Source organism: Rana temporaria, chromosome 4, assembly GCF_905171775.1.
Source record: "Rana temporaria chromosome 4, aRanTem1.1, whole genome shotgun sequence".
NCBI classification, from domain to species: Eukaryota; Metazoa; Chordata; class Amphibia; order Anura; family Ranidae; genus Rana; species Rana temporaria.
The window spans coordinates 166560365-166584503 of record NC_053492.1 but is presented as its reverse complement, the minus strand read 5'-3'; the positions used below and the strand labels follow the sequence as shown (position 1 = coordinate 166584503).

The window sequence follows — 24139 nt, the reverse complement described above, 5'->3', positions numbered from 1 at the left end:
AACAGCAATTCGTCTGGCTATGGAAAGTTATTTTCTCGTCAGGAATTGGTAAACATACACAGTTAACTCCATTATAACAGAATATAATGACTATGCAAAATATTGATACATTCATAGACAGTATAATTCATAAATCTTTTTTTCTTTTTTGCATAAAATAAATTACCCTGAAGACGACCTTTACCCAAATAGGTCGAAACACGTGGGGATATCATGTGAAATTCTACACAAGCTCTATGGTTTTATATAGAACTTGAGTTCATGTGCAGTTTTCCTATTGTTGATGAGATATGTTTTTATGTCAAGGCCAGAATTGCTTTTTACGACTCCTATGTATTCATGCTTACATATCCATTTTGATACTATGATACAAATAAAGAAAGATACATTTTTAAGAAAATCATTCTTACTTGTTTCTAACATCATCTTGGTGCTAAAAAAAAAACCTTGAGGGCTTCAATAGATCATTCTCATATCTTACACATAAAAATATAAATGTAAGGGGTTGTAAAGGTAAATGTTTTTTCACCTTAACCCCCCTGGCGGTATTCCCAAGCGTGACTCGGGGTGGATTTTTTGTGCTAAAATCGGTAACCCCGAGTCACGCTCGGGGTAGCTATGCAGAGCCTGCAGCGCGTGCTGGCTTACCTTGTCCCTGGATCCAGCGATGCCACCGCGCTGTGTGAGCGAGCGGGACCTCGCTTGATTCACACAGTGTCCTCCTGTGCCGCCGAGCTCCGTTCCCTGCGACGTTACGACGCACGGGGACGGAGAACGGCGCCAAATTCAAAAAGGTAAACAAACACATTACATACAGTATACTGTAATCTTATAGATTACAGTACTGTTTGTAAAAAATACACACCCCCTTGTCCGTAGTGGTCTGCCCAGTGTCCTACATGTACTTTTATAAAATAAAAACGGTTCTTTCTGCCTGCAAATTGGAGATTGTCCATAGCAACCAAAAGTGTCCCTTTATGTAAAAAATGATGATAATTTATAATCACTTGCAGAATTGAGCGATAGTGATTTGTGGGGAAATTCGTCATAAAAAAATAAAAGTAATGACAGCGACAATTCTGCAACTGAGAAAATTTCAGTGATTTTGAGTTGATTACATTATTGAATATTTTTTTTTAGAATTATATTATTATTTGTTATAATTATTTATAATTATTTATTATATTATAATTTATGATTTTGTTTTTAAAAAAATGTCATACCCGGGATGCCTACTAGACTCTTGTTTGGTCAGATTTAAGTGAGTTATTCCTAAGAACTACAGGCCTACAGTATAAAACGCCAAATTTCCTTGCAAATAATGGTACTGCTTTCAGCACCTTTTTTCTGAAATAATCATACCGCCAGGGAGGTTAATGCATCCTATGCATTAAGATGAAAAAACATCGGACCCCTCAAAATTTCTGCGCTCGTCCCGTCATCCTCCTCGGTTCTCAGCCTGGCCATTGATTGGCTACACTGGATGGATTGAAAGCAATCACATCCAGTGACGCGGTGCGCCGGGGGCGGGGCCGAGTGATACAGTCGGTGGCTATGGCCGGCGCTGTATCACGGGCAAGAGCTTTCCACCATGCGAGCTCGCTCGCATGTGTAACAGCTCTGGTGAACGGGAGTGAACCACAACTGCGGTTAGCAAGGATTTCAATGCACTTCTCTATGTGAGAATTCAATATTGGACCCCAGGCGTCACTCCAAACAGAACAGGAGTTTGGGGGTTCTCTACATCATCTCTCTCTCACATAAATGAATGCGTTGAGCTACTAGGGGTGGACGTATTACAACATGCGACCAACCCCTAGTGTTAAAAGAATACAATATACATGAAGATTCCAATGCACCTCTGTATGCAAGTGATTATCAGTACCGGACCCCAGGCGTCACTCCACACATAACAGGAGTTTGGGGGTTCTCTACATCATATCACTTAAGCATAAAGAAGTGCATTAGGCCACTAAGGGAGTAGGTATAAAATACCTTCAACCCTTAGCATAGAAAAGTTAACGTGAACATGTTCAGCAACTTAGGGCATGGGCCCATAAACAAGTAACAACTTATGTCAAGCACATAGTAGTTAAATAAGATGTAGGCAACTAATAGTTGCGTAAGAGAGGCAAATATAGCTCAGGGTATTTGAGAGTGTATGTCCCTTTAAGATACTCCACAGTAAGCAGCTCAGAACACAACAGCCAATCTCAAGCAGTATGCTAATACTTAGTAAGCCAGAGTTGATTACAGCAATTGGTTAGATGCAATATATGTAGCAGATGATTCTGAAGCACTACAAGTGAAACAATGGCTGCTTATCCGTTTGTAGAGGATGGGTCTTTGTTGTAGTTCAGCAGCAATGGAATTCCGTAGTGTAGGGACTCTGGCTGGAAGATATCTTTAGGGTGTCCCCGGCAATGGCAGCAGGAATCAGTAAGGCATTTAGCTAGACGCTATGGAATTCCAACCTGGCTTGATGTCCAGCAAGGGGAGCGATGGCAGCGGTGTTGTAGCGTGGCCAAGCTACGGCTGACATTAATAGAACGGTGTGTATAATACACGCCGTTCTGTTTATTCTAGAGCAGCATGTGTGCCAAATGCAGAGCTAATTGCATTCAGCACTTCCGTGTTCCAGGTTGGAACGCACGCGGCGCTGGGCGATGACGTCATCGCACCGCGCTGCGTTCCAGCGTGGAACACATTGCGGCGCCAGGTGCCGATTACAGCATGAAGGTGGAAAGCTCTTGCGGGGGGAGCCGAGACAGCCGACAAGAGACCCCAGAAGACGTGGGTCGGGGCTACTGTGTGCAAAACGAGCCGCACAGTGGAGGCAAGTATAACATGTTTGTTATTTTAAAAAAAATTAAAACATTTACTTTAGTGTTCCTTTAAGATAACTTCATAAGTTGCCAACATTTAGCAGTAGAGATAACAGTACCAGCATTATAAGACCCAGTCACAATTGCAGTAATACCCCTACATCTGTATAGGCAACTGTCCTGCAATGTTTAGTTGTTACAGAATAAAAAAATCATTCAAAGTACTCACTGGAGATGAGATGCCAGAATCACAGCTTTGCGGCAGAGTTCTTCTTTTACTTGACAGTATTGGTAAAGGTGTGTTAGTTTCACTGAGATCAGAGCAGTGTGATGAGTAGGATTTAGAAAAGCTGTTGCTGCTCGTGTTCACACCTGAGGAGCTAAAGAGATAATATTTTAAACAGAGCGTGGAAATCACAAGCTGTGCTTCATTTGGCCTTATATTCTTAGCACACTGATTTGTTTCACAAACAGCTGCCATTTCTTTTGTTAATACACAGAAGCTCATTACTTAAAAGTTTGTTTGGATTATACAATGCTGTTGAATATGGAAATGACTGATAGCTATGAAGCAGTTACTTTATCTTGTTTGGTGTCACTCCACATGAATATACAGCCTCGGCCTATGGCTTTGGGCCTTGTTCCGAGCAGCTTTGAAATACTCCTAAAGAGAGACAGCGATGAAAGTGACTGGACCTTTTGAATGCAGCCAGGGACAAACAACAAAGCAAAGCCTTTGCTATGAGCTTGTGTGTGTTGACTCAGTTTGGCTCAAACCAAAACAATGTACCCATTTAAATCTTAACAATCAATTTATGTGTCCCTGTGAAGCCCATAGGACCCTAAGCCCAGTTTGTACGCAGAACCTCGACTGTGAATCTTAACTTCTTTCCAAGTCAAGATTAACCCTAGTCTCTCTGGCCCAGATTCACAAAGGAGATACGACGGAGTATCTCAGATACTCCGTCGTATCTCTCAGAGTATCTATGTGACTGATTCATAGAATCAGTTACGCATAGATATCCCTAAGATCCGACATGTGTAATTGTTTTACACTGTCGGATCTTAGGATGCAGTACCGCGGACGCCGCTGGGGGGAGTTTGCGTCGTAAACCAGCGTCGGGTATGCAAATTAGGAGTTACGGCGATCCACAACGGATTTTCGCATTCGCTAATTCGCCGCTAGTCTAGTTTCCCGTCGCAAAGTTAGTCGTCGTTTTGGGTGCCTTAACTTTAGACAGCAAACGTATTGCTGTCTAAAGTATGGCCGTCGTTCCCGCGTCGAAATTGAAAATTTCACGTCGTTTGCGTAACACGTCCGGGAATACGGAAGTATGCTACGCACGTCGCCGTTCGAAAAAATGACGTCACTTCGCGCAAAGCACGGCGGGAGTTACGAAACGGAGCATGCGCAGTAGGTCCGGCGCGGGAGCGCGCCTAATTTAAATGTTACCCGCCCATTCGATTTGGACCGCCTTGCGCCGGACGTATTTACGATACACCGCCGCAAGTTTCCAGGTAAGTGCTTTGTGGATCGGGCACTAAAACTGAAAACTTGCGGCGGTGTAACGTAAACGGCTTACACGGGCGCTATTGTACCTGAATCTGGCCCTCTGTCTTTAAGCCTTCCACTTGTCATTCAACTGTTAAATGCCTTTACAGCTCCTTGAGTTCCTGGCAGTTAAATAATAGGAGTGAAGTTTAGAATTATGAAGGATGGGGCTTAACTTATACTGTAAGAAAGCCCTTTGTACAGTATCAATTTAATACTTTTTACATTGTCCTAATTAATCAGCCCAATGGATTCTCATTCAAAATGACCAGATCCAAAGTGTGGGCATGGGTAGGTAGATGTCCTACTGAGAATAGCAAGTGGCAAAAGATACAACTGTCCTCAACTCTGGGTGATCTTACTTTCTGACTCAAACAGATACAGCTCTGGCATGGTGACATGTTTGCTCCCTTTCTAATGGACAAAATGATAAAATCGATTGTAGAATATTTCAAACATGTGACAAGCATGGGCATCCGCTCCATAGGGCAAAGGGGGTCATTTGCCCCCCCTGGAATCACCAGGGAGAGCCAGAAGCAGGGCTGAACTGGCCCTTGGGCCGATTTAAGTGGTGACTGCAGCGCTCCCCTCCCCTCTACTTGTCCCTTATTTAGAGTGTCTGTCCCTCTTCTGGAATCAAATCCATTTGTCACTCATTCCAAAAGGTTCCTCTTTTTGACCTGAAATAAATATACTGTCAATATAGTGTAGTGTTTCAATCAAGGGAAAGGGGTGCTGTGTAATGTAAAGAAGTCCAGTGATGTAGGGTGCTGTGTAATGTAAAGGGGGCCAGTGATGCAGGGTGCTGTGTAATGTAAAGGGGTCCAGAGCTGTGGGGTGCTGTGTAATGTAAAGGGGTCCAGAGCTGTGGGGTGCTGTGTAATTTAAAGGGGTCCAGAGGTGCAGTTGTGGAGAGGGGGTACACAGTAGTGACAAAGAGATATTGAAATATGCAGGGGGCACAGTGGGGTGTTTTTACATTTTAACGTGGGGGGGGGCGCTTTTAACCAGCGCTGGAGGTTCGAAGAAAGGGTAAAATGCAACTGTGTATCGCCGCTGCCGAAGCGCCCCCCTCTGAAAAAATTTCAGCGGACACCCATGGTGACAAGATGTAATGAACCTTTTATATACCACTAACTATAGACATGACACGATAGCTGCCCTATCCAGACATATTTGGCAATTATACGTAACAATCTGATGCCTATGGAAATCTAACAATAACACTAACCAGCCAATCTCTGTGGGAACATCCTGTTTGGAAGGTTACAATGCCTGCCCTGACATTGATGACTGCCCTTAATGTAAAGGCCCGTACACACAATCAGATAATTCAACGGGAATTGTGTGATGACAGGCTGTTGTTGGATAATCCAACCGTTTGCTCCATTGTTGTCGCTATTTTCCACCAACAAATGTGGGATAGCATGCTTTAAAATTGTCCGCCAACAAATGTGTGTTGTCATATTATCCGATCGTGTGTACATAAGTCAGGTCACTTAAAAATCCAAAGCACAAGCACGCATGCTCAGAAGTAATGCTAACCATAACACAACATTAGCAGAAGTTGCCCAAAGGGTGGCGCTAAAGAGCTGAAAAACACGTATTTTTGTGTTTGTTGTCCAACAGTTCTTTGCTGTTTGTATGCAATACAAGTTCACAGCCAACGCCCTTTGGACAAAAATTTGAGGCTTTATCCGCAGAAAATCCGATCGTGTATACGAGGCTTAGGTGTTGTCAGCAATATCTGCCAGTGCTGAATATATTTTTTCACTTCTTTCTTCCAAGCTGTACATTGAGCATTTTGACAGCAGAGGTGGTGAAATGGTATCATACTATATCGTACTCTCAAATGCCCTTTAAAATGCCACTGATAGCACTCAAGGTGCTCTGGTAAATCCTTGTCTTACAGCAATATAAGGGTGCAGGCTGTTTTATGCTTAATCCAGAACGCATTGAATTATGAGGGGATGAAAGATGCCACTAGCTCAACAGGTGATGAGAAATATGAACAGTCCCATCCATGAGCTCCTCCTGAACCCCACCTCTGATGCATTTCACCCCGCCCATCGGGGCTTAATCATAGAGAATAGAGAGCATTCATGATTATGCCATAATAATTTTAAGAATTTTGTTTACAGTATCCGCAGTAAACTCTCTGGGGCAGATCCACATACATACACTGTGCCCGGCGCAAATGTAAGATACGCTATGCCGCTGTAACTTACTTGGCTTTGGTTTGAATCCTCAACGTATTCGCGCCGTAAGTTACGGCAGCGTAGTGTATCTCTCGCGGCATAATTCAAATTGGGCGGGCAGGGGGCGTGTTTCATTTAAATGAAGCGCGTCCCCGCGCCAAACGAACTGCGCATGCGCCATCCGTAAAAACTCCCAGGGTGCATTGCTCCAAATGACGTCGCAAGGACGTCATTGTTTTCAACGTGAACGTAAATGGCGTCCAGCCCCATTCACGGACGACTTACGCAAACAGCGTAAAATTTTCAAAATTAGACGCGGGAACGACGGCCATACTTAACATTGAGTACGCCACCATATAGCAGCTTTAACTTTACGCCGGAAAAACCTGAACGGAAACGACGTAAAAAAATGCGACGGCCGGTCGTACGTTAGTGGATCGTCGGAAATAGCTAATTTCCATACTCGCTGCGGATTACGACAGAAACGCCACCTAGCGGACGCCGAAAAATTGCATCTAAGATCCGACGTTGTACGAAGACGTACGCCTGTCGGATCTAACACAGATGCCGTCGTATCTTGTTTTGTGGATACCAAAACAAAGATACGACGCGCAAAATTTGAAATTTGAAAGTAATTTCTTTGAGGATCTGCCCCACTGTGTCTAAGTTCAAGTAAATGCTTTTGGTTTAAAGCCAAAATTAAAAGAAAAAAAACAGCATTAGAGACAGTACTTGCATTCAAAGAGAAGTGTCCGTTGTGCTGCTGATTTAGAAAAATCCAAAGTCCTCCCATCCCTTCCCTATACCCCCGTAGCTGTGATCTTCTGATTAATAGAGTCAAGGAACTGATATATAAATGGAGGAGGCAGACCTTTCATTTAGCAGCATGTCCTCCATTCATACTGTAGATCTCATTTAAAGTGATAACAAGTAAAATAACAAGCAGGTTATACTTACTTGCTCTGTAAAGTGGTTTTGCCCAGAGCAGCCAAGATCATCCTCTTCTTGGGTCCCTCGCCAGCATTCCTGGCACCTCCCTCCTGTTCAATGCCCCAACAGCAAGCAGCTTGCTATTGGGACACCCGAACAGAGCCACAGCTTTGTGTGTCCATTCAGACATGGAGCTGTGACCCGGCCCTGCCCCCTCTCTCTCCTCATTGGCTCTCTGACTTTGACAGCAGTGGGAGCCAATGAAGGAAGAGTCCCATACAGCTGCGTCTCTCCTGCAAAATCGCCGGATCTAGATGAGGCTTGGGTAATTATTAGAGGGGCTGATGCCGACAGGAGGCTTTTTATCTTAATGTATAGAACTCATTAGGTTAAAAAAACCTGCTGCCACTTTAACCACTTCATATCCCGGCCATTATACTTTGATGGTCACAAGGTGGCTCTACAATGCCGGGAGGACGTCTATTGACGTCCTCGGCTCCTCTGGCCACTTGGGGCGTGCGAGCGGCACCTGCCTGCCACGTGACTGAGGTGCCAATGCGCGTGCCTGGCGGCCACGATGTCCGCCAGGTGCCCTCGATCGGCCGTTACACAGTCAAGGACATGGATCTGTGTGTAAACACACAGATCCATGTCCTGTCAGGGAGAGGAGACTGATGCTGTGTCCCTTGTACAAAGGGACACAGATCGGTCACCTCCCCCCACAGTAAGAATCACTCCTAGGAAACACATTTAACCCCTTCCTCGCCCCCTAGTGTTAACCCCTTTCCTGCCAGTCACATTTATACAGTAATCATATTTATAGCACTGATCGCTGTATAAATGTGAATGGTCCCAAAAATGTGTCAAAAGTGTCCGATATAATGTCGCAGTCCCAATAAAAATCACAGATCGCCGTCATTACTAGTAAAAAAATAAATAAAAAAAAATACATTTTCAGCAATTGACTACATAACACAGTCACAGATCTAATGCCGCGTACACACCAAACGACATTTTCTGTGAAGTAAAAAACGACATTTTTTAAACTTAAATTTTCAAAAACGATGTTGCCTACACACCATTGTTTTTTCACAATGCTCTAGCAAAGCGAGGTTACGTTCACCACTTTTTTCCATTGAAGCTCGCTTCATAACTAGCTTCTGGGCATGCGCGGGTTTAAAAACGTTGTTTTTTGCTACACACGGTGAAACAAAAAATGACGTTTTGAAAAACGACACATAAAATTGAAGCATGCTTCAATTTTTTTTTGTCGTTTTTCACAAGACATAAAACAACGTTTTCCCCCACACACGGTCATTTAAATTGACGTTTATAAAAACGTCGTTTTTTTTCATCACATAAAGTGATGGTGTGTACGCGGCATAAGGTTTATCCTTAATCCAGTTTATATCAATTTTCTCTGAAAATGATTATTGTATGAAATACCATATTACCGATTAAAGAGCACATAAAAGAACCAATGAAGGCAAGAATAAAAAAGAATTCTCATCTGGTGGCTCAAACTTGACCTAATTGTTTGCCATTTATGTTTTCTGCTCTGCTGTGCATGTTTTGTTGTGTTTTTTTTTTTTTTCCATGAACATTAGAACCCCAAATCCATACAAAAGCAAAATGGAGAACAAATTGCTAGGGCTCATAAGAGGTTTGAACATCCTACATCGTCTTCCATTATGTGACTGCTGGGTGCAGGTGAAACTAAAGGACAAAAAGCAATCTTTGATTTTTATGGAGTGACACCCACAGCAGTTACTTAGAAAGTCTTAAAAACAGATCAAAGCCACACAGCACACCTCAGCATGTCATATTGCTGTTATCTGTCTATTTCTAAAAGTCTGTGTCCTAGCTGTGATGGATTAGCAGCTTTAGTTTTCTGCGGGATAGCAAGGCATGGCTGGAAATGTTTAATCTCCTGGAGAAAAAAAAATGAAATCTGTCTAATGATTGTGTTTATAGCCAGTGAAATCTTTTAAACATCTGTAAAGGATAAGTCACTGTGCCCTCACTCTGTTGTATATCCTAATCATAAGCATCATAGAAGGTGGTCATTGCAGAATCTTAATGCTTTGTCCAGATAAAAGTGATATTCACATTTGCCCTTTCCTACATGCCTTTCTTCTTTAATAAGGATTTTCCTCAAGACAGAAGCAGACGATCAATTTTCTTAGGGACAGGGCTATTTGTTGTGATAATGATTTTAAAATGACCTATAAAATTATCCAAAACAAATTGCCACATCTTTTTACATAAGCCAACTATTATGATTATTTGAAAATCCACAGTGAGGTTAGTTATTTACAGGATGTGTAATTCACACTTTTTGGCTTAAAGGGGTTGTAAAGGTTTGTTTTTTATTTTCTAAATAGGTTCCCTTAAGCTAGTGCATTGTTTCTAAATGTTTTCTTTCTTTGTTTTTTTTGTCTGAATTTCTCACTTCCTGTTCCTCCTCAGATAGCTGTTCTGGCTGACTAACCCCCAGCCAGAACGGCTTGGATGATGGAGGCAATCTTACTGAGGAGAAACAGGAAGTTAGAAATTCAGACAAAGAAAAAAAACATTTAGAGCTAGATTCACGTAGCCCGGCGTAGAGTTTGGCCGGCGTTGCGCATCTCATATGCGCTACGACGACGTAAAATAGGGCACCCAGACCATTATTCACAAAGATCTGGCGCCGTACATTGCGCATCGGCGTAGGGTAAATAGGCAGGCATAAGCCCGCCTAATTCAAATGTTGAAGGTAGTGGGCGTGTTGTATACAAAGTAGCCGTGATCCCATGTAAATGTTTTCACTAACGATCCGCGCATGCGCGCGCCTGCTCAGAGTCACGTCGCATATACTCCCTAAGATACGTTGGCTCAATGCTTTCGACGTGAACGTAACCTACGCAGATCCCAATTCACATACCACTTACGTAAACGATGTAAAATTCGACAGCTGTTCCGACCATACTTTAACATTGGCTGCGCCTCATATAGCAGGGGTAACGTTACGCCGGACGTAAGCCTTTACGTAAATGGCGTAGCGGGCGCAAGTACGTTCGTGAATCGGCGTATCTAGGTCATTTACATATTCTACGCGTAAATCTACGGAAGCGCCCCTAGCGGCCAGCGTAAATATGCACCCTAGATACGACGGCGTAGCAACACTTACGTCGGTCGGAGGAAGCTAGAATTCAGGCGTATCTAGCTACCAGAGTGGCACGCATAGATACGACGGCGCATCTTTCTACTTACGCGGCGTATCTATAGATACGCCAACGTAAAAGAATGCTGAATCTAGCTCTTAGAAGGGAAATCAAAGGACAAGGTAAGTGAACTAACAATGCACTAGCTTAAAGGAACCTTTTTAGAAAAAAAAAAAAAACTTTACAACCCCTTTAACGTGGACCTATCACTAGCACACATTTTACTAGAATCAAAAGTGCTCCTATCACCTTTGGAAGATCATGATTTTGCACAATATGACAAAAAACGATTTATAGTTGCCCTATGTGACATTAATCCTAGACAAAGGTCATATGGTCTCTAGTTGCAAGGAAGGAGTATTATTAGTGCTTCACTAAAGACTATGTAGAGTTTATTTTTGAAATTAGACCCATCATGTCTGGAAGACTTACAGAATTATAAATCAGAAAGGCACAAAGCACTAAGGGGGTTGATTTAAAATGGAGAGCAGATTTTGCATACCCTCTTTCGGTTATACTCCACTGCAGCCTGTATTTAACAGCCCATTCATAAAATGCAGGTTGTAGTTTGGAGCCTTCAGTACCCAAATCGGTTCCCTCTCCTTAGCAAAACATGAATCCTGCTTCTTCCCTTGAAAAAAACAGTATTACCAGCAACACATTGGGAGAGATATAAAGGGCAAACTAGACTGCCCCCTGAAGTGAAACTACTGCTAGGTACTTGTAGAGCCAAGGGTTTGATAATAAAGAAACTTCTGTCTAAAGGTGACTGTTGAATGCATGGAAATGGAGATTGATCACAGCACTATATAACAATAATGAAGCACATAACTTATAGAGAGGAGGTGCTGTTCCCAGAGGACCCATGAAGTACACAGTGACACATTTTTTTTTAGTCCTGGCGACACTTAAAAGGGGTTGTAAAGGTTAGTTTTTTATTTTCTAAATAGGTTCCTTTAAGCTAGTGCATTGTTGGTTCACTTACCTTTTCCTTCCATTTCCCTTCTAAATGTTGTTTTTTTTGTCTGAATTTCTCACTTCCTGTTCCTCCTCAGTAAGTTTGCCCCCATAGTCAGCCAGATCAGCTTACTGAGGAGGAACAGGAAGTGAGAAATTCAGACAAAGAAAAAAAAACATTTAGAAGTGACCAACAATGCACTAGCTTAAAGGAACCTATTTAGAAAATAAAAAACAAACCTTTACAACCCCTTTAAGAAGCTGAGACAGTGGCAGACAATCACCTCTTTCCAACTAAATGTGAATCTGTATGAAAGAGACAAGTAAATGTGAGTAAAGACAGGCCATCCCTATACAACTTTTATGGCATAAATATAAGGTTGCTTTTGGACACAAATTATAAGCATGTGCAAATAATATGATGGTGTGCATTCCACCTACAATAATCTTGAGACCCTACCGTTTAGAGGCTAAATTAAGAGAACTAAGGAAGATCTAGTGCATTATATACAGCAGGCCCGGATTGGCTAATCGGGAGAACCGGGACAATTCCCGGTGGGCTGGTCGGGTTGCGGGCCGGTCCCGCGGCAGCCTTCCGGCTCCCTTATAAATTTAGCCCCCGGCGCGGCGGCCTGTAGCGTTGCACTTACGCTACATACATGGGGCGTACACGTACTTGGCCAGGGGGAGGGAGCAACTGACGCGCGCATTAAACGGCCGGTGATTGGCCAGACTCCGCCTCTGGTATGACATGCACCCGGTCTGGCCAATCACCAGCCGTTTAATGCGGGCGTCAGAGAAGGAGAGGCGGGGTATGCACACTTCAGCCTCGCACCTGCAGCATCTCCCGAAGCCTGCGCCGGCAGCCTGACATGGGGTAAGGTAAGGTACAGTACTTCTCTTCTGCTGTGCACTAGACAGGGAGGAGGAGAACGGTCGGGAAAAGAGAGAGAGAGGGGTGCTCTGCACTGTGGGGGGGGGGGGCAGAAATTTGGGGACAGAGCTTGGTACAGGGAAGTTATAAACTGGCCTATGGATTTATGCACACCTCCACGCTGTACATAAGCAAACCTGAACCCTTCACTCTGCATGTAAGGCACTCCTGAACCACGCACTCTGTACATCACGCACTCCTGAACCATGCACTCTATACGTAACGCACTCTGTATGTAACGCACTCCTGAACCACGCACTCTGTACGTAACGCACTCCTGAACCACGCACTCTGTACGTAACGCACTCCTGAACCAAGCACTCTGTTTGTAATGCACTCTTGAACCACGCACTCCTGAACCACGCACTCCTGAACCACGCACTCCTGAACCACGCACTCCTGAACGTAACGCACTCCTGAACCACGCACTCTGTACGTAATGCACTCCTGAACCACGCACTCTGTACGTAACGCACTCCTGAACCGCGCACTCTGTACGTAACGCACTCCTGAACCACGCACTCTGTACGTAACGCACTCCTGAACCACGCACGCTGTACGTAATGCACTCCTGAACCACGCACACGCTGTACGTAACGCACTCCTGAACTACGCACGCTGTACGTAACACACTTCTGAACCACACACTCTGTACGTAACGCTTTTCTAAGCGTAATGTCGTGAACTAAAGTGGGCTGGTCTAAGGCATGAAACTCCAGGGCTGAAAATGAGTCCCACTCCGGCCCTGATATACAGTACATACAAATCTATTTTGAGACGTGTGGCCTTGAGTACATATGGTAGCAATAGCGGCAGTGGTTTACACTTAAAAATATATGCACGCTGGGGTAAAATATAGCTTAAGAGTCTTTTTTTTTTATTATTTGATTTTATTTAGAGAGATTATACATTGCACTTAAAAACACAGAAACATCCCGCCATGCAATGCAGAACAGACATTAATCCAAGAAGAGAAATGGAGTGACCATCTCTGGACAAAACAAACAGTATCCACAAAAGACTTCTAGTACATTAGACATAATTATGCTTCAGTATTACAGATTATGACCAGATAGGATCAGCTTAAAAACCCAGAAAGGCAATTTGAAACCTAAAAAAAGAGTAGGGCACATATATCAGAAGACGGATCAAAACTCTGCTCTTTTGATGTCATGAGACACGAACAACTAGCGCCCAGAAGCGATTCAGTTCGCATGCGCCGCGCTTTATAAGTTTTTCATTCATTCATTCATTCATATTCTTTCCATTGGGACCTAATGTCAATAAGCATTTGCATGGAATTACTAAGATAGTAAGTGTTCTTTTCATAAGAAATACACTTTTTAAGATCTGTTATCCATTCAGAAAGGGTGGGCAGTCAAGGCGAGATCCATTTAAGTACAATTAGTCTGTGAGCTATGAAAAATTCTCCAGAATCTGTAAGCACAACATTTTGGTCAATTGAGGATGAATCAATATACCCAAGCAAACAGGTAAGGGGGCAGCTGAGAGGTTAAAGGGGTTGTAAAGGTTCGTTTTTTATTTTCTAAATTGGTGCCTTTAAGCTGGTACCATTGTTGGTTCACTTACCTTTTCCTTCGATTTCCCTTCTAAAATAGTTTTTTCTTTGTTTGAATTTCTCACTTCCTGTTTCTCCTCAGTAAGCTTTCCACCATCATCTGAGCGGTGGAAAGTCATTTAAAACAGCTTACTGAACACTTTACTGAGGAGGAACAGGAAGTGAAAAATTCAGACAAAAGAAAACAAAGAAAAAAAAAAAAGAAGGGAGATCGAAGGAAAAGGTAAGTGAACCAACAATGCACTAGCTTAAAGCGGGGGTTCACCCAAAAATAATTTTTTAACATTACATTCAGCCGAGTTGTCCTAATGACAATCGGCTGTTTTTTTTCCCGTACATACCGTATTTCACCGCCGCTTCCGGGTATGTCTTCTGCGGGACTGGGCGTTCCTATCTGATTGACAGGCTTCTGACCGTCGCATACAGCGCATCACGAGTTGCCGAAAGAAGCCGAACGTTGGTGCGGCTCTATACGACGCCTGCGCACCGACGTTCGGCTTCTTTCGGCAACTCGTGACGCGTAGAATGCGACGGTCGGAAGCCTGTCAATCAGATAGGAACACCCAGTCCCGCAGAAGACATACCCGGAAGCGGCGGTAAAAATACAGTATGTACGAAAAAAAAAAACAGCCGATTGTCATTAGGACAACTCGGCTGAATGTAATGTTAAAAATTTATTTTTTGGGTGAAACTCCACTTTAAAGGAACCTATTTAGAAAATAAAAAACAAACCTTTACAACCCCTTTAATCCCTAGGAGGCCATTAAGAGTCCCTATTACCTTGGCCAATACAGCCTTAACTTGGGACAGTGCCCCAAAGATGGATAAGGGATCAAGGAGAGTGACCACACCTGGCATATCACAGATCATCTCTCACATCTATAGTGTATGGAAATTAGGAGGTTCTGTAGAGCCTGTGCAAAATAAATATTTGCGTGAGCCTGTGGAAACGGATAAAGACACCGTCTAAAGGGACTGCAGGACATCTTCCCAAAAATTACCAGAAATGAGGTCCATATCCCTCTCCCATCAAGCTTTGCATAACAGGGGACATTTTTTTAAATAAAGCAGTTTAGCAGTGCAAGCTAGGTATCTGAGATCAATCCCTTATTGGAGGTGGATAGTGTCAATGATAGACATGGGGGGAAAGGAGACTGAAGCCATGTTGGACTGGGCTTGGATAGTTTGCCTGATTTGGAGATTTTGTTAAAACCATTGAGGCCTCGTACACACGACCGAGTTTGTCGGCAAAAACCAGCAATAAACTTGCAGGGAGATATTTTTTTGCCGAGGAAACCGGTCGTGTGTACATTTTCGTCGAGGAAACTGTCGAGAAACTCGACAAGAGCCAAAAAGAGAGCAAGTTCTCTATTTCCTTGACGGGAATGGAGAAAATTGGCTTGTCGAGTTCCTCGACAGCCTAACAAGGAATTCGACGAGGAAAACGATGTGTTTCGCCCGTCAAGTTCCTCGGTCGTGTGTACGAGGCTTTAGGGTTGAGGACAAACTCTTCCATTAGTTGTGTATAGGACCTTAATGTATCATTGTCATATAAATGTGTCAAAATACTATGAGAACACTAATAATTTGTAATCTTGTATGGTAAACAATCCTTTTGAAGAAGACTTGGGAATCTGGCTGCATACATTTATATTTAGATTGCTCTATCCTTGTGTAAAGCCACACAAATTAATAAATTAGCAGTAAAATATATAGCTGGATATGGATCAAGTCTGCTCGTACTGGGTGGTAAAAATCTATAAACCCTGAAAGTGGAGAATAAAGAAAAGAAAATAAGAAATATTGCATACAAATATTTTATGTTTTCATATGCAGCCAGCAGGTGGAGCTCCAGGCTCCCTTTCACATCTTTTTATGTTTTTTTAGACCTTCTGTTTACAGAGCTCAATAGCTGAAGTTTAAATTTACATACACAACTCAGGGTCAGTGCAGTGACTTATCTCCCTGCACCCCTTTTTGTCTGCCTCTTCGTTATAGAGCACTTCAGTTAGGGTCAGATTTGAAAAATTAAGGTTTTATAAAAATACTAAAACAGTGAAGCCTCGTACACACGACCGAGGAACTCGACAGGCGAAACACATCGTTTTCCTCGTCGAGTTCCTTGTCTGGTTGTCGAGGAACTCGACAAGGCAAGTTTCTCCATTCCCGTCGAGGAAACAGAGAACTTGCTCTCTTTTTGGCTCGTCGAGTTTCTCGACAGTTTCCTCGAAGAAAATGTACACACGACCGGTTTCCTCTCCCAGCAAGTTTCTTGCTGTTTTTTGCCAAGAAACTCGGTCGTGTGTACGGGGCCTTATAAAACCTCAGTTTAAAAAAGTATAAACGTTTAAAAAAAATGTGCACAATAAAACAGATGACACAGTGTATATTTTTGCATCTATATGGTATAGTATTATCTACCATAAAAGTGTGGGCTGTGCATTAAATGCATATAATTATGAAGTGCACAGCATTACTAAGAACAAGGGAACTATTTATTGGGACACATTCATTAAGTATTGTAGTACCAGATCTCGCCAGTAGGTCATGCTGCAGCCGTGAACTGTAATTGCAGATAATTGGCATGGAAGACACACAGGTCCTGCAGAAAGAGGGTGTCCCTCTATATCTGTATACAAACAGGTCCATTACAGTAAGGATATTTCTACTTTTGCTTAAAGAAGGCATACACCCCTATGAGATTCTTGAAGTCTATGTGCACTATGTTTTCCCTATGGGACTGTCACACCATAGATGCTGAACAGTTCCTGAACAAAGGAATGTGATACATTTTGTAGTCTTTATTCAAAGAGACTGCAGGTGAATTTCTCCATTTGTAGTGTAGTAGGAAACATAATTTGCAAGTGTGTTTGTACTCTAATGTGTTTTCTCAAATCCCTAGCTAAAACACAAAAATCCATGTCTACAGTAACAATACAGCATCAGCTTGATATTTCTGTACTTCAATTTACATCTTATGTTCCGGAAAATGCCTGACCTAAAAACCGCAGATGCTACTTTTATTGCAGCTTTAATTTTCATAGTTATTATGATTTAGCCCTGTACCATAATCCAGTAATATACTTTACTCTCCAAAATAAAATACATATACTGTGAGAATACAGCAGTCTCTGTGCAGCACTGCAACATGCATTTTTCATAAGTGTCCTCTTTTAAAGCGAAGGTCTACTAACCTATGCAAACGATGCGATCCTGAGATTATAGCAGAAAAGTAAACCGGTGACAGAGAAACGTAATTCGTTTTTAAATCGCTTAAAAATTTACATTTTAAAGCAAAATGCTGCCTTTCAGAAGCAATACAGCGAATTATGTGAAAAAATACTCTCACTGCAATATGTTACTGTGCACTTTGCAACAAGTGATTATCATTGCATTTGGAAATTTTACAATTAGACCCCAATGTATAGCACTGATGTCCATTTGGTATAAAATTATCCATAATGCCAATTTTATTATGCACATTTAATGTCACATTATTTCAAGGCCATTCTGAACTAGATGTAATGGAATTGCATAGCTCAAAATGATAACATTGTATTTTTACATTGTGGAGTGCAATTAGTGGTTATTAAGGGATAATGCTGCACCCAAGGCCAGCCAGCACAAAATACATTTAGCTGTACAATAAAGAAACGTAATTCTGAGGTCTTTTAAATGGCACTTGTCTTCAAGAAATGATTTCAATCTATTGCCAAACTCATTTCAAAGTGCTCATATAAGAAATATAGCCAAAGAAGCCAACTTCTAAAGTTTAATTTAATTAGATGGAACATGCCGTTACAAAAAAAGCTGTTTTTAAGCTCATTTCAGCCTTTATCAGCTGTTCAGGTCTCTGTGCACTTTTGAAAAAGACACTTAATCCTGTAACAGTAGACCGTCTTTCAGTTGTTCTCCGAAAGGACAGCAGCCACACAAGCTGCAATAGTTTGTCTGTAACTCTTACCTTTCCGACATGACTTCATGTGGTCAGTCCCCTGACTGTGTGTCTGGAAATGTAGCATTCATTTGTGGAGGGTCTTTGTCTTCACCTTTGCAGATCCCCAGCTTCCGGCATTGTGCAGTTTCTGTGGAATATTTAGGATGGCTCCATGGATCTAGTTTCTCCAGGAACACTATCTGTTACCTAGTAACACACCGTCACTTCCGCTGCCCAGCTTTCCATATGACTCCTTATTGAAGAGCTCATCTTTGATACAATGCCATCAATTGGCTACTTTATTTTGGTTGAAAATTAAAGATGCTTGTAAATGGCAAAACATAACAAGGCAAGATAAAAAGCTCTCTGAATTGTGATAAAGGGAAAAACTGACCTATTATAAAATAGAATTTGAAAAAATCTAGAATAAACTAGAGTATTTAAGATGAACAACATATAGCCATTACACCTTGATTCCTCCACATTGTAACACAGATTTCCACACACCTCTTCTTAACAAGATCATGTCATTGCCAGACCCCAGTCTTGTTCTTATATTATTTTGTCCACTTTGGCTACAGCGAAGATTTCTGCACTAAATGGTGTAACATTTTCCATGGTTAAAGGGGTTGTAAAGGTGAAACATTTTTTTTCTTAAATAGCTTTCTTTACCTTAGTGCAGTCATCCATCACTTACCTCATCCTTCCATTTTGCTTTTAAATGTCCTTATTTCTGCAGATCATCTAAGCTAGCAATTAATTTTTAATTTCAATATCCTCCTATATCGAATTGTCTTTGTCTTCTGTACCATTGCTATACAAACTTTACAAACAAAGTGATTAAAGGGGTTGTAAAGGTAAATTGTTTCCCTAAATAGCTTCCTTTACCTTACCCTTTACCTTTACCTTTACACTTACCTCATCCTTCGATTTTGCTTTTAAATGTCCTTATTTCTTCTGAGAAATCCTCACTTCCTGTTCTTCTGTCTGTAACTCCACACAGTAATGCAAGGCTTTCTCCCTGGTGTGGAGTGTCACGCTCGACCCCTCCCTTGCACTACAGGAGAGTCAGGATTCCCACTAACACACAGCTCCTTTCTCTATCTGCAACGTAGAGAGCGTCCTGACTCTCCTGTATTCCAGGGGAGGGGTCGAGCACGACACTCCACACCAGGGAGAAAGCCTCACATTACGGTGTGTAGCTACAGACAGAAGAACAGGAAGTGAGGATTTCTTAGAAGGACATTTAAAAGCAAAATCAAAGGATAAAGGTAAGTGAAGGAGGACTGCACTAATGTAAAGGAAGCTATTTAGGGAAATAATGTACCTTTACAACCCCTTTAAATCACTTTGTTTGTAAAGTTTGTATAGCATCGGTACAGAAGACAAAGACAATTTGATATAGGAGGATATTGAAATGAAAAATTAATTTCTAACTAAGATGATCTGCAGGATTTATGGTGGCATATTAAAGTCATGAATATCTATAATAAGTTTACCTGTTTACTTTTCTTGTGAACTATCTATCTATCTATCTATCTATCTATCTATCTATCTATCTATCTATCTATCTATCTATCTATCTAAATCCCTCTATATTTCTCTGTCTTCTTTCATTCTGTCTCCATGTTTGACCATTATCTCTTGTGATTTGCCAACCTCGGTCCTCATACCAAAACCTTAAAATAATAAAATGGACTGCTTGACATTGGTTTAGTTGGCCACAGCATCTATTTTATTTACAATTTAGAAATGCAACCAGGAGGGGATCTTTAGGTGTCCTCAGCTGCAACCCAACCAGCTCAAAGATTTTACAAACCCATGTGTTCTGACATTTTCCCCCAGGGGACCTAGCTCCTGGCTGAACCACCAATAACCAATCAAGTGGAAGCACCATACCGAGATGGACACCTGAGTTTTGTAACAATTCAAATATTCACTAATCCCTCAAAGACCCCCTCAACCCACCAAGTTGCTATGACTTTTCTTTTCTTTTTTCAATACAGGCATACCCCATTTTTAAGTACACAATGGGGTTTATTTACTAAAGATGGAACGCGCAAAATCAGACTTCTGCATAAAAACCAATGACCTGCCAAGTTTTATTACCAAAGCTTAATTGAACAAGCTGGGGTTAGAAGCTCTTGGGTTCTATGTAGAAGTGAGCCTGATTTTGCGCTTTCCAGCTTTAGTAAATAATCCCCATTGTGTACTTAAAAGTGGGGTATGCCTGTAATAATTCTCTGCAACCCCATGACTCAAAATTAACCTCCATTCTAGGGTGTACGAGTGGGGAAATGTTCTCTTTGCGTGAACTTTCCAGAATGAATACCAAACATCCCTCACAAAAAACACCCTTGTGGCTTCACCTCGCCCATCTGACCTTCAGCCTTGCTGAGAAATGGTCACAAAGTTAGGACCAACCAGTCATTCCTAATGGCACACAGGTCTTTGACAATACAATTAAAACATACCCAGAAGATGAATGCCAGCAGTTTTCATCTGGTCTAAAAGCTGGCTAAACCTTTTCAAATGTACTGTGCATATTTAAATGAGATTTGGGTTGATTTACTAAAGGCAAATAGTTTACTTTGCAAGGAAAGTTGCACTATGATAATTTTCCACAGAGCTTAGTAAATGTGGTGAAAATTCACTTCGTAAAGAATGCTTAACCTCCCTGGCGGTATGATTCTTTCAGAAAAAACATGCTGAAAGCGGTACCATTATTTGCAAGGAAATTTGGCGTTTTATATTGTGGGCCTGTAATTTTTAGAAATAACTCACTTAAATCTGACCAAACAAGATTCTAATAGGCATCCCGGGTATGACATTTTTTTAAAAACAAAATTATAAATTATAATATAATAAATAACTATAAATAATTATAACAAATAATAATATAATTATAATAAAAATTATTCAATAATGTAATCAAATCAAAATCACTGAAATTTGCTCAGTTGCAGAATTGTCGTTGTCATTATTTTATTTTTTTTATGACAAATTTCCCCACAAATCACTATCGCACAATTCTGCAAGTGATTATAATTTATTATCACTGTTTTCTAGCTGATCTAAAACTATTTTTGACATAAAGGGACACTTTTGGTTGCTATGGACAATCTACAGTTTGCAGGGAGAAAAAAAGGTTTTTATTATATAAAATGACATGCATGACACAGGGCAGACCACTAGGGACAAGGGGTGTGTGTTTTTTTTACATACAGTACTGCAATCTATAAGATTACAGTATACTGTATGTAAGGTGTTTGTTTACTTTTTTAAATTTGGCGCCGTTCTCCGTCCCCGTGCGTCGTAACGTCGCAGGGAACGGAGATCGGCGGCACAGGAGGAAGCTGTGTGAATCGAGCGAGGTCCCGCTCGCTCACACAGCGCGGTGGCATCGCTGGATCCAGGGACAAGGTAAGTAAACACTCCCTGTACATCCAGCGAGGTAAGCCCGAGTCTGACTCGGGGTTACCGATCCTAGCCCAAAAATCTCACCCCGAGTCAGACTCGGGAACACCGCCCAGGAGGTTAATAACATGCAAGGAAAATACCATTCAGTACAAAGGATTGTGTGGATATTGTAAAGGGTCATCTTGTTTACTGTACTGCCATGGCCTGCCCTATTAGACACCAAGTGCATCCTCTGCTGTACTTTCTGAAGATGTTTAGCTGTTACTGCCCTTTGCTATTCAATTCTGTATATAATGTCTCCTGACAACGTTAGCTAATTTTGTCTTAAAGGGTCACTAAAGGATTTTTTTTTTTTTTAGCTAAATAGCTTCCTTTACCTTACTGCAGTCCTGGTTTCATGTCCTCATTGTTCGTTTTTGCTCTGATGTTGCTGTAATTCTTCTCTGTTCTGGACACTTCCTGGTTGTCTGTTTCCTGATGACCACAGTACTGGGAGATTCTAGTTTCATTTTACAAACCATCACTGCTCTATGGCTCTGTCTAGCACAGAGGCAGGATAACATGCAAAAACGAAACTAGATGCAAAAATGAAACTAGATGCAAAAACAAAACTAGAGGTACATTATATGATTGATTTTTATCTATTTTTTATCAATTTTAAAAGGAATCAGTTAACTATTATGTCTCCATACCCTGTAAACAGTCATTTCCGCAAAACAATTCCTTTACAACTCCTTTAAGGCATGGGGGTTTATGGGGGTTAATTTACTAAAGGTAAATAGGCTGTTCACTTTACAAGGAAAGTGAATTTTCCCCAGAGCTTGGTGAATGTGGTGAAATTTCATTTTGCGAATAATAGCCAATAATAGCCAATTACATGCAAGGAAAAAAAAGCTTCATCTCATTCACTAAGCTCTGGGGAAAGTGCAAGTGCAACTTCCCCTGCAAAGTTTTCAGTCTATTTTCCTTCAGTAAATGAACCCCATTGTCTGTTATGGTTACTTTACTATATACTCCCATTCAAATCCTCAACTTTTACTAACACTACTGTAGGATCATAGGATAAAATCATGAGTTAAAATGATGTATTAAAGCATATCTACACCCAAAACCAATATGTAATATATTGCAGTATACCAGTCTTTAGATGTAGTGGCTGCATTAATTTTTATTTCTTTATTTTTATTTGATAATGTTGCAGATAACACACATCCTGTCCTTGGTGGCTATGCTCACTTCTTTACTGTATCTATGGACAGGCCATGGTTGTTACCCAGGCTGGACTTTAATTATGTCTTCCTAAGTTTATCTTTATTACACAAGCGTTGATGGTATTCGTAGTTTACACAGGAGCGATAACAATGTGTTTGCTTCCAGTTCATCTCAAAGATAGTGACTCTGTTTTTCTGGCAAGATCGCTAGTTATTTTCTGTACTGCCAAAAAATTACAACTATCGCAGCCAATAATTTACTATTAAAATGAATAATACAAACTCCAAACATATTATATTATTTGATATTGTGGTGTATATGGTCCCTAGCCATAGGTATAATACTTTTAGTCCCAAATGCATAAATTCCAAAACAAGTGAGGTAAGCCACTAGAAGAGTGAACATTTTTCAAGTTATTAATTGGAAAAATACTATGATGGTATAATACTATGCCAGTATATTTATTGTATTATTTCTGGAAAAAAAAAATATATATATATATATATTTTTTTTTTTTGTAAATTATGGTAAACAGCTGTTAATATGTTGATGTGCAAATGAATGAGAGGACAGGGTCATGAATTACCTACAGTCAGTGAGATGTAGATGAAAGTTTGGGAATAATTTATTGGACACCATGTGGGGTTTGCATTTGTCAATTCAAACACCAATTACGTTCAAATAACTCTGATAAAGGACACTGAGCTGTCATTCATGTCTGTAGAATGACAATCAGTTGCTTGCTGCTGCCCTGAGGCTCCATGTCCACCAACCAGAAAACACTTTATTTTGTTAACTGCTTGAAAGTCAACATATAGTTGAATGCACAGGGGCAAATGTCCTGTACACTATGTATCTGTTTTCTGTACATTCCTTGCAGGAAGGCTGTAGGATATGTAACTAGTTGACACATAAAGCATCCCCTTAGGCTTAGGACATGCCAATGGTTTTAAGTTAGAGAAAGCATATCTTTTTAGTCAAAAATAGAAAGCGATGGGAAGGAATTTATACCTAAACACCTTGTGCAATATGGCTTTTGGAAACAGTATAATAATTACCATATACGACCAGGAAAATGTGTGCAGGGGGTCTTAAATTTACAATGTGTTTCTACAAGTATCAGTACAATAAATGCTTATAGGTATATGCCTATATATGATAGTTCCAAGTATGCACTGCTGAGTTCTGTAAAAATAGTATATTCTGTAGCTTTAGCATTAATAACAAATGTGAAATAACAAGATGCCATTCAAATGTCCATCTCCTGCATATGTTGAGCATTAAAGCCTGCATGCAAATATGTATTTTATTTGTACTAAATTGGGTTTTATATTATAGAAATAAAATTGTATTTAACTGAGATTGGGATTACTATGGATAAAATAGCTCCAA

The 24139-nt window shown here is 41.0% G+C and overlaps 1 protein-coding gene across 1 annotated transcript in view; it reads right to left on the bottom strand.

Moving 5' to 3' along the window:
• The window catches only part of LOC120936730 (protein tilB homolog), a 59297-nt gene extending 40961 nt beyond the window's left edge, over positions 1 to 18336 (bottom strand). The window contains exons 1-2 of the mRNA XM_040349309.1: positions 18143 to 18336; positions 3055 to 3205 (exon numbers count right to left, since the gene is read on the bottom strand). Coding sequence (XP_040205243.1) covers positions 3055 to 3205; positions 18143 to 18153 — 162 coding nt within the window. The 5' untranslated portion in view covers positions 18154 to 18336. The remainder of the gene's footprint in view (positions 1 to 3054; positions 3206 to 18142) is intronic.
• Between the last annotated feature and the right edge of the window lie 5803 nt (positions 18337 to 24139).